At 28.8% G+C, this 10,637-nt stretch overlaps 3 protein-coding genes across 3 annotated transcripts; 1 reads left to right on the top strand and 2 right to left on the bottom strand.

Annotated features, from left to right (window-relative positions):
* Positions 1-885: 885 nt before the first annotated feature.
* LOC112592585 (zinc finger BED domain-containing protein 5-like) lies at positions 886-1,152 on the bottom strand (the record flags this gene model as incomplete). The annotated part of the gene is made up of 1 exon (XM_025336689.1): positions 886-1,152. A coding segment is annotated over exon 1 (267 nt), but the record flags the coding sequence as incomplete, so codon positions are not given.
* A 251-nt stretch (positions 1,153-1,403) lies between these two features.
* Positions 1,404-3,051, bottom strand: LOC112592584 (zinc finger BED domain-containing protein 5-like). Its single transcript, XM_025336688.1, has 3 exons — positions 2,941-3,051; positions 1,504-2,688; positions 1,404-1,439 (listed from the first exon to the last, which is right to left on the bottom strand). The coding sequence occupies exons 1-3, from the start codon at positions 3,049-3,051 to the stop codon at positions 1,404-1,406; spliced, it is 1,332 nt and encodes a 443-aa protein (XP_025192473.1).
* A 1,413-nt stretch (positions 3,052-4,464) lies between these two features.
* Positions 4,465-10,080, top strand: LOC112592586 (the record flags this gene model as incomplete). The annotated part of the gene is made up of 4 exons (XM_025336690.1): positions 4,465-4,613; positions 5,109-5,476; positions 8,767-9,036; positions 10,003-10,080. Coding segments are annotated over exons 1-4 (768 nt in total), but the record flags the coding sequence as incomplete, so codon positions are not given.
* Positions 10,081-10,637: the final 557 nt, after the last annotated feature.

Raw genomic sequence — 10,637 nt, 5'->3', positions numbered from 1 at the left:
ATAAAGATGTTATTCCTAATTTTGTGGCCAGCATTTTGGAATTTGAAAAAGTGTTTAACTATGTATAAAAAACTATATTCTTAATAATATAATAATAATATGTTAAATTGATTTTGAAATATTGTATTTGATGTTATTTTGTAAATTCTTGTGGTTGCAATAAATATTATTATAATTAAATAATAAAAAGTTCTAAATTTAATCAATAAAGGATGATATTATATTATTATTCTTCTTAGTATAAGATTAAAGAAATAAAAAATTATAATTTACAATAACTAATGTATACTTTATGTATTTTAAATATTTCATAATCCATAAATTAGTATTTAGCATAAAATAATGAATTATAATTTAATGGACAATAATGAGTGATAATATATTTAATATATTATTTAACTTCGATGAAATTTATTGTTATTATTGTTTTTTTTTTTTTTAAGTACAACTTGACTACCATTTTTATCTAATGACAATTTTAATAAAATTATATTAATCATTGTACAATAATTGTACATAATATACAATAATAATTATTGATATGAGTGATGATATATTATTTAAGATAACAATTTTTTTTTTGATAACAACAAGGTGATAACGGCGTTGGTGCTCTAATCCAGCGGTTCCCAATTTTTTTTTGCCACGGAACCCTAATCGATTATACATTTTTTTGCGGAACCCTAGTTTGATAACTTAAAATTATCACCTAGTAGTTTTATATTTTTATGTTTGATATGAAAAGAAAGAACAAATATAAATGAAAAACAATTATTTTATGTATTAAAAAACATTTACTGTACAAAGAAATACAATGTAACTAAGTGCCTGTTTTTATCAATTTAATATTTTAATTAGAAGAATGAAATTTTTTCTAATTTTTTTTAATTGAATGCGAAGATCTGGAGCTGCATCAAGTCTATTTCTGTACTTGTTTTTGGTGTAAGCGTAAGCTGAAAAACCAGTCTCGCATCGGTAAGTCGTCACAAACGGAAGCAGAATTGTAATAGCTTTCTCAACAATTGTAGGATATTCATCTTGAAGTCCAATCCAAAAATTATTTAGATCAAAATTTTCAGCTCCAAATTTTTGTTTAAGAGAAGATGAACATTTAATATCAATTAAATTCTCATACTCTGACACAGTAAGCATTGATGGTTTGGTATGATCTGCGAATGGATTCTGCAACCAGTTCATGTCCTGTAACTTCTTCGGAAAATACTCTTTCAAGGATTTTTTTAGGCTTATTAAATGCTCATGTATATTTTTTTCCACATCTGAAGTTACTTGCAACTCATTTTCTTTCAGAAAGTCATTTAAAATAATAAAACATTCGTAATTATGTTGATCAACACATTCAATCCAGAAGTCAATTTTGTTTTCAAGTGAAGAAATTTTGTCATTTACTGTAAATATATTCGTGGTTTTTCCCTGTAGGGCTTTGCAGATTACGTTAAGTTTATTGAATATATCGGCCAAGTAAGCCAATTTTATTAACCATACCTCATCATGCAATAAATCAACAAACGCGTCAGTAGATGCAGAACCGGATTGTTTGGTGAAAAATATCTTAAGCTCGTTGCGCAATTCAAATAGCCTCAATAAAACTCTTCCTCTTGAGAGCCATCTCACTTGTGTGTGAAGAAAAAGTGATTGATGCTGACTTCCTATATCTTCGCACACTTTTTTAAAAAGCCTTGACTGGAGTGGACGTGATTTGACGTAATTCACAATTTGTACAGCTTGATCGAGAACTGTCTTAAGCTCGTATGATATTTTCATCGCGACAAGAGCATGACGATGTAAAACGCAGTGACTGCTCCTACATTTAGGTGCAACACTCTTGATTCTTGTTACAGTGCCTTTTATTTTGCCGATCATAGCTGCTGCTCCGTCACTGCACACGTCAATGCATTTGTTCCACTCAATATGGTGCCTACTCATGTGACTATCAATAACTTTAAAAATTTCTTCTCCAGTTGTGTTAGTTTCTAAAGGTGCGCAGAGAAACAAATCCTCTTCAATAGATCCTTTGAAGGGGTATCTCACAAAAACAAGCAATATTGATAGCCCGGCGACATCTGTACTTTCGTCTAATTGTATTGCAAACATCTTGCTGTTCTTCAATCTACAAATTAATTCATCTTGAATGTGGTCTGAAATCTTATGAATTCGATCAGATATGACGTTATTAGAACACTGAACTGCTGTAATTTTCTTCGCTGCATCTTCACCGAGTACGCAGCTGACGATTTCTGTCATACATGGTTTTATTAAATCCTCTGCAATTGTGTGTGGCTTACCAGCACGAGCGATTCTGTAACTTAGCATGAATGATGCTTCTGTTGCGTTTTCATTATTTGTTTTTGCATATTTGTGTAAAGCAGCCACGCCAGTTTTTTGTACTTCTTTGTGTCTTTCAAAAAAGCTTAAGCTTTTATCTTTCAGTTGCGGGTGGTTGGTGTCAAGGTGTCGTCTTAGCTTTGCCGGTACCAATGAACTATTACACATTATTTTGTTGCAAATAACGCATTGTCCATCCGGATTCTCAGCCATTCCGACAAGAATAAACCCAAAGGACAAATACGATTCGTCATATTTTCTTTTTTTAGAAGTAGTTCTCTCCTGAGGTAAAACAATTTCACTAACAAGTTTATTTTGTCGTTCCTGTCCAGTATTTACCAAATCCTGAAATTAATTGACAATACTTGTTGTTATATTTATAATTATTTAAATTTAAATAAAATAAAAATTAAATTAAAAATTGGCCATAGGTGCCCCTGCGCCCTCAGGCATTTCAATTTTATAAAGAAAATATATTATAATTTTGTACAAAATCAACAAATATAGTAACAAATATAGTAATAAAAATGTAATAAACTAATAATAGGTTTATAAATAAGGCTTTTATAATAGGTATATAATATTCTTATTTCTTACTGACAAACTAGAAACATCTATTTCCGAAATATTTTTATTATTTTCTGCTGGTGAACATGCTAAAACATTTTTTCCACTTGCGAGGCGCCCCGTTTTGAGCCAACTATCCATTATTATAAACTGAAATAAAATAATAACATGTTAATAAATCGCTCTTATTTAATTATGCACAGTGTGCATACAAATCTCTATGAATAAACAAATACATCATTACTTGTGAAATCAAAAATACCAGATATAAACAATCGCGATATGAACAAAACTCACTGCAATCCACTTCTTTTTTCACTAGTATAATTACGTTAACTTCTGCAGTCTTATCGCGGTCTTTACTCGAATGGAGCTAGCAGCGGCTACGTGCGCTTCCCCACTCCCGCGATGTTTTATCAGTTCGGTAAATCCATGCGTATTTTTATCGTGGGCCACCGCACGTGCGATTAGAAATACTAGTAGAAGCATGAAATCAAACACATAAAGAATGTGTGAACAACGGCGGCGCGGTCTTTTTTATGAAAGTTTTGTTTAATTTTTGGACGGTACGCGGAACCCTTGAGGCCCTTCCACGGAACCCCGGGGTTCCGCGGACCACCTTTCGGGAATCCCTGCTCTAATCGACTGCGTATAGACATTAGATCATATACAATGGATGGTGTCATAGCATATTACGTGTATAAAATGAGTTGATGCCAACATTACTATAGGACCTGTGACATCTGCGCATGCGTTACTGCTTATCATAATATATCAATCTGTTTTCCCGCTTAAAATTGACTTTAGGTAATTTGAATTTTCAAACCATTTGAACAAACAAATATTAAAAATTATAAAAATTATTTAATATTATTATGTTCATTTCACTTTGCAGAAACTGATTTTCGTAAATGTGTTAAGAAATAACAATTAAAGAAACTTAAAAAACATATTTTATAGTTGTTAGTGTTGTTACTTGTTTATCTTAACTGCGCCCCTGCTCTGCGCCAAACATTAATGATAAGAAACCACACGCATGCGCATATCACCGAGGTCCTACAATGATGTTGGCTTCACAAATAGTTAGTATGGCTCTATCCATTGTATATGATCTAAGGTATAGACAGACCCACCTTGATATGATCATAAATAAACATAGAAAATACTATCTGAAGCGGTGGCCCGTGATACGTTGGATTTTTTCATGGAAAAATCGAGATAGTAAAAACCTAAGTCGGATCAAACAATTCGCTTGGAAATAATATAAATTTGTGCAAACTTCAAAAAATTGTAGAAAATAAACGGCTGAACATTTTACATTTTTTTTTTTACAAACATATTTTAAAAACCATATCAACAAGATGGCTATTTTGAATTTTTCAAATATCAAATAATAAATTTTTTAAATTTTAAAATTTTACATAAAAAATGTTAAAAAAATATCAAAAAATATTTTAAATGTAGCGCAGACGGCAATTGACAATCTAAAAAAAAAAAAAAGTTGAAAATGTTCAGTAGAACCAAAGTAATTGCAATTGTTAGTTCGTCGTGAAACCCCCTGTATATTCCTTAATATTTTCAGGAATTAATATCACACGAGCAATTTATCAACGAAAACGTATTACATTTAATTGTCACTTCGGTGACAAATATGGACACGAAATCAGAAAAATATAAAGCAAATATTCAAAACGTCAAAATGGGTATTTACTGAAATATTATACTAATTTAATCATCCAATTATTGCTATCAATTAAAAAAAATCAGTATTAATTAATCGACATAGGTACAGTTTCACTATCCACTAGGTTTTACCAAAAAAATTGTATATGCAATATTATTATTATTAATACGTGCGTAATAAGGTGTTGACATGATAATTCATCATTGTGTAAAATACGAGTATATTCATTAATTGGCTTAGTTGTAACCTGTTTCATCACGTTCTTCAATACTTTACGCACCGCTCAAATCCAAGTAACTGTTCTTAAAAATAATAATGAATATAATATGCATTATAAATTTAAAACATTGACATACATAATCTTATAAACTACTTAAGTTGTTTTAATGAATTTAAAAAAAAAAAAGATTTAACGTATCGTAAGACAAACATCCTTGATTTTTTACGTTACCTAATTAAATTTATATTGTTACAACATAAATTTAAAACTTATCTTATTATTTTTATTTTTAAGCAATCAAATTACTTGAAGTTTTCGTCATGTTTCATGAAAAAATAAGCTTCTATACTACGAACTATGATTACAAAAATGTTGAACGTTATTACGAAAAATATGGATCATTAACAATTTTGTATGATGTCATAGCAAAAAAAAAATACGATTATTCGGCGAAGGAATTTCAAATAGAAAATTGTTTTATCGCCTATAAATGGTTAATGGAATTATATGGAATAATAATTAGCCCTGATGATACAAAAACTTTAAAGGACATGAATAAAAATATACAGAAATTGATGGAGTATGAAAAAGAATATCTTAAACGTGAATATTTTAAAGAGGATCAACATTATATGTTTTTACAAGTTAAAGAAATAAGCAGAGTAATTAATCCTAAGATATTTAATATAATTCTAAATAATACTAAAATTTTCTGATATTTAATTTTATTTAAAACACTTTCTACTTATATTAGACCTCGCGTTATAACTCGAATGTCAAATCTAGTAATATCTAGGTAAAGATGAATACATTTTCTTAAACAAACTAAAGTAGTGACAATGATTCTTAACCATCAGATGTAATTTTTCTTTCTAGATAAACCATTTCCTCAACTTGCTACTGTTTTTGGCTATCAATTTATACATTAGCTTTTACTTTTGGGTCTCTGGCACAAACTATTATTTTCATTTCTGATGTTCTGAGCATTTCATCCGTTTCTTCAATTTTATTGCACGCTGTATGTTCCCGTCAATCTCTACTATTATCACGATATCATCGGCAAAAAGTATCTTTGAAACATGTTCTCCACTAATTTAGATTCCAGTATTTAGTCTTTTTAGCTTTATTTTTAATTTATTTTTAACTTATTTAACTTTTTTGATATAGCAGTTAATGATTGCTGGTGATAACGTATAGTCTTATCATACTTCTTTTTTATTTGAGTGTTAGTTGTAGTAATTTCTCCTTTTTCAATGCAAGCTGTCTGATTCTTATAGAGACTGTGGATAATTCTTAGGTCTTGCTGTTCAACATCTATTTCTTGTAGTGTGAGCAGCATTTTATTCTAATTTACTTTGTCAAAAGCTTTTTCCAGGTCTATAAAGGCCAAATATGTAACTTTATTTTTACCAATCTGTTTTTCAATTAAAATTCATAGTCCTAAAATTGCTTCTCGTGTACCTCTTTGTTTTCTAAATCCATATTGGTCATTTTTAAAGTACTGCTCCACTTTTTCTTCTATTCTTCATTTTATTATTTTTGTTAAGATTTATGAGGCATATGTCAGTAGACTCAGTTTTAAACTTTTCACAGGAATTTGCTCCACTTTTCATTGGTATAATTCTTGGTATAGTTCATCTGGCAATCCTCCTTTTTCATATATATCCCTAATTAGTTGATACAAAGCGCTTTTTATCTTCATGCTTTGTACATTGCAATAATTCTGCTATTTTATTATCTGTTCCCCATGCGTTTTATTTTGTTTCAAGTCATAAAGCCTTAAATTCTGATCTGAAAATGGGTAATTTCATTACTCCCTCATTTGTTGTCATTTCCTCCAGTTTTTTTCCATTGTAAAGCTCTTCAATGTATTCTCTCCATCTTTTTATTATGTTATCATCAACTAGTAATTGGCCTTTTTTAACTCTCATATTAGAGAAATTTTGTTTTCTCTTTCCAATTAATTCTTGGATCCTGCAATACGCATAACTTATTTTGTTAACATTAAATTGCACATCAATTTCGCCATGCTATTGTTCCAATCATCTTATTTGGCTTCTTTGGCTTCTCAATCATCCTGATTACTTCGTTGGGAAAAAAACTTATGTTATTCTCATCTTTTATTATTGTTTTTATATTTTTGTCTTTCATCTATAAAAATTACTATTTCCTTGTCTATCCATGCTCCTCTTTGTTGATTCTTTTCTTTTTTTGTCAAAACATTATCCACCGCATTAAAGATAGTTGATTTTATGTTCTCCCATTTTTTATTCAACGGATCATCTGCATTTCCTTTTTATTCACAGTCCATGTGGTATCTATATTGTTCCACTACCTCTGCTCTATTAAGTAGTTGTTTTGCTGTACTTTTGGCTTTTGTGTTTTATATAGCGGAATTTGTTTTTAATTATAACTTTATTATTGTAATCACTGTCACAATCAGCACTCCGGTATATTTTACAGAACTTTAACTTGGTTCTTAAAGCACTTCCTCACCAGTATTTAAAGTTTTTGGTAGGGGGAAACGTTGCCTGGCATTTTTCGAGTGTATATTCTTCTCTTGAAGTTTTGAAATCTGGTATTCGTTATAACCATCCAATTTATTCTACAGAACTCTACTATTTTCTCTCCTCTTGCATTTATTATTCCTTAGCCGAAGTCTCCGATTTCTCTACCTTCCCCGCATTCACCAAACATAGCATTAAAATATCTTATCATGATTACATTATCGTGTGGATTAACATGTTTCAAAAGCTCCTCCATGCCTGCTTACATTTCTTTTACTTCTTTATCATCTGCTTTTGACGTTGTTCCATAAACTTGTATAATTACCAGATTGTTTGATGTTGACTCCTTTTTAACCAAAAATAATCTGCTACTCTAACAATTATTCCAACACCGGCTTGTCCTTTTGTACCATTTTATGGATAAAATTAAAATCATCTAATCAAAAGTCACCATTCTCTGGTCAACGTATTTCGCATAATGCTAATATGTCTATATCTAATCTTTTCATTTATATTTTTTTATTTTCCAGCTTTTCTGTGTTCTACATTATTTATACGTTTCACGTTCCTATTCTCTGCTTTTATGTATCCTGCACGGTATATCCCACTCGGACATCCAAACGGGGAGCTAATCTACATCAGGACAAAATTTTTACACAGCGAGAATCTATTTTAGAAGACAAGAGTAGTAATTGCCTAACTAAGGATGTTAATATGGTGGTTTTCCTTTGCCTTCTAAATTACAGTCCAAACCCTATTTCTAAGGATTAGTGGCCGAGTGTAGATAATCTTTATTATGTACACCTAATATTAGAAGCGCTGCTGCCCACCCTAGATTCTTTTCAGTCGGTTCTTACGACAGGCACGAACTACCGTGAATGTATTTAAATCCCACCCATAGTGGGCAAATTAGAAATTAAAAATAAATATTCACTATTACTTTTAACCTGTTACGAAAACCAATTAATTATCTCATACTCGTATAAAACTACTGAGAATTTAGGGTTTTTTTTTTTTTTTTAATTCTTATAAAAACTCGTGTATACATAGTTATTTGACTTATTTATTACTACAACCAAAATAATTTTACACTTAAAAATCTTTATTAGCGAAAAAATTATTAAATGATTTAAATTTGTTAAAAAATAATTTAGTATTTAATTTTTGTTTCGTATGTTCTTAGTTATTAAAATAAAAAATTGTTACTTCAAAGTCCCACAAATAACAACTATAACTATCGACTAAATATAATTAATATAATAACATAAACATTTCTTTTAATCAATCAATCTATCTTATTTATAATCGTGGTAATTATTAAAAAATTGAATATAATGTAATATATGATATATTTTTCCCGATAATTTCTCTTAGATAAAATAATTTTACTTTTAACGCTTTAAATGAGCTATAAAATTAATCGTTTAACAAAATTTTATTTTCAGGGTTTATTAAAGTTAGATAATTGGGAAAACTCTATTAGGCCTGGTGATTGGAGTTTGGGAAAGTCAAAATTTACATGCCTATCATTTACGAACAAGAACGATATGTTGAGATTAATTGAGAAGCTAAACAGTTGTTCAACATGGCGATATGTTAATAGGATTGAATTTCTCATCATACGATATAGATTTCATCGGAAATTTACAAAGAATTATAATGAAATGTACACTAGTCTAATAGATGCAGTTTCCGAACCAGTCATTACTTCTCAGGTATATCTTTATAAAAACAAATATTTTTTTTTTTTTACTTATTTAACTATTACTTTACGGATTTTAAAAACATTCCAACGTTTTAAAATAAAATCTAAAACAAATAAAAAAATATTTTGTGTGAGCATATAATGAATAATTCATTCATCGAAAAGCACTCACTATTTCAACATCAATTAAGGTTTTTGAAAACATTGTTTCGCTTAATATCTACAGCTAAAGTTATTTTTAAAACTAACTCATATTTTTATCATATAAAATTTTAAGTTTTTACTTTTTTTATCATACATATTTAACTTTATATTATCAACCAAAATATCTTACTAATTATTTAAATATGTAACAATCGACATTTGGACCAATAGTTTTTGAGTTATAAATATTTTAATTTTTTGTAGGCGGAATGATAAAGTATTGGAATACCTCACAAATTATTAATTTCTTTTGCTACATACATAAATTTAACATCAATCGTAAAATATGTCTTCCTACATTGTTTTTATAAAATATTTACCATATTATAATAATTGCTTGTTTTTTAAGCACGTTTCATAAAAATTTTTTTCTAAGTTTTTGGTTAATTTTGCATGTTCTACAAACTTTTTTTTTATTTATCCTATTTTATTTAATTCCGATACCTTGTCATTCTTGATATTTAGTCTAACAGTACACATTTTCTATTTATATATTTTAATCAACGTTTTTAAACAATGGACTTTTTCTTTATTCCTTCCAAATGAGGTTTTTATTACTGAGCAGTAGTATGTTATCGAAAAAAAGTAAATAAGATTTAAAATAATATGGCAATGTTATACAATAAATTTTTATATACACTTTTAATTTATATGATAAATTCGTTTATTAGGTCATACAAAATTAAGCCATGTCAATTTTATAATTCTCGCTTTTTTAATTTTAGCTTTACTTATCACTATTTTTAAACACAGCAATTTTGAATAATTTCAGGACCGTTTGAGAAATTTAGAAGCACATGAACTATTTTCTATGTTTTTGATGGAGTGTAATAAAATTGCAATTAAAAATGTAAATCATGCATAATACTTTTTAATGATTTTTAAATATTACACATATTTATGAATAGGGCTCGGATTTTAAAGCATAATAAATAACAAAAAAAGCATAAAATTGTTTAAAAAAAGCAAAAATGAAGCATATTTATTTTTAAAAAAAGCAAAAAAAAAGCACGACTAAAAATTAACACGAATTAGTTATAATTTTATAAAACTGAATAAAAAACATTTGAAAAATTAATTTAAATTAAAAAAAGAATTTACTACCATGTATTTGGTAAGATTTTCAGAAGTGAAACTGACTCTATTGTCTGACAGGATGTTTTTATACATCGAAAACGAACGCTCTACATCCACTGAAGTGATCGGTGCATACTTCATGCAAGAGGTTTCGTTTAAATCAAACCCATGATAATTAATTTCATCTGATGAAACGCCACACAGTATAGTATTAATGTCCAGTAATTGTTTCCACATTATTTTCCCCGCATGATTATCTGAATTATGATTTGGGTAATATGCTTGGAGGATTATGGACATTTGCACTAATCCCGAAAAATGTACGTCTAT

The sequence above is a fragment of the Melanaphis sacchari genome, unplaced genomic scaffold, assembly GCF_002803265.2.
Source record: "Melanaphis sacchari strain LSU unplaced genomic scaffold, SCAv2.0 Contig180_pilon_pilon, whole genome shotgun sequence".
Taxonomy (NCBI): domain Eukaryota; kingdom Metazoa; phylum Arthropoda; class Insecta; order Hemiptera; family Aphididae; genus Melanaphis; species Melanaphis sacchari.
This window is presented reverse-complemented; position numbering and strand designations above follow the sequence as displayed.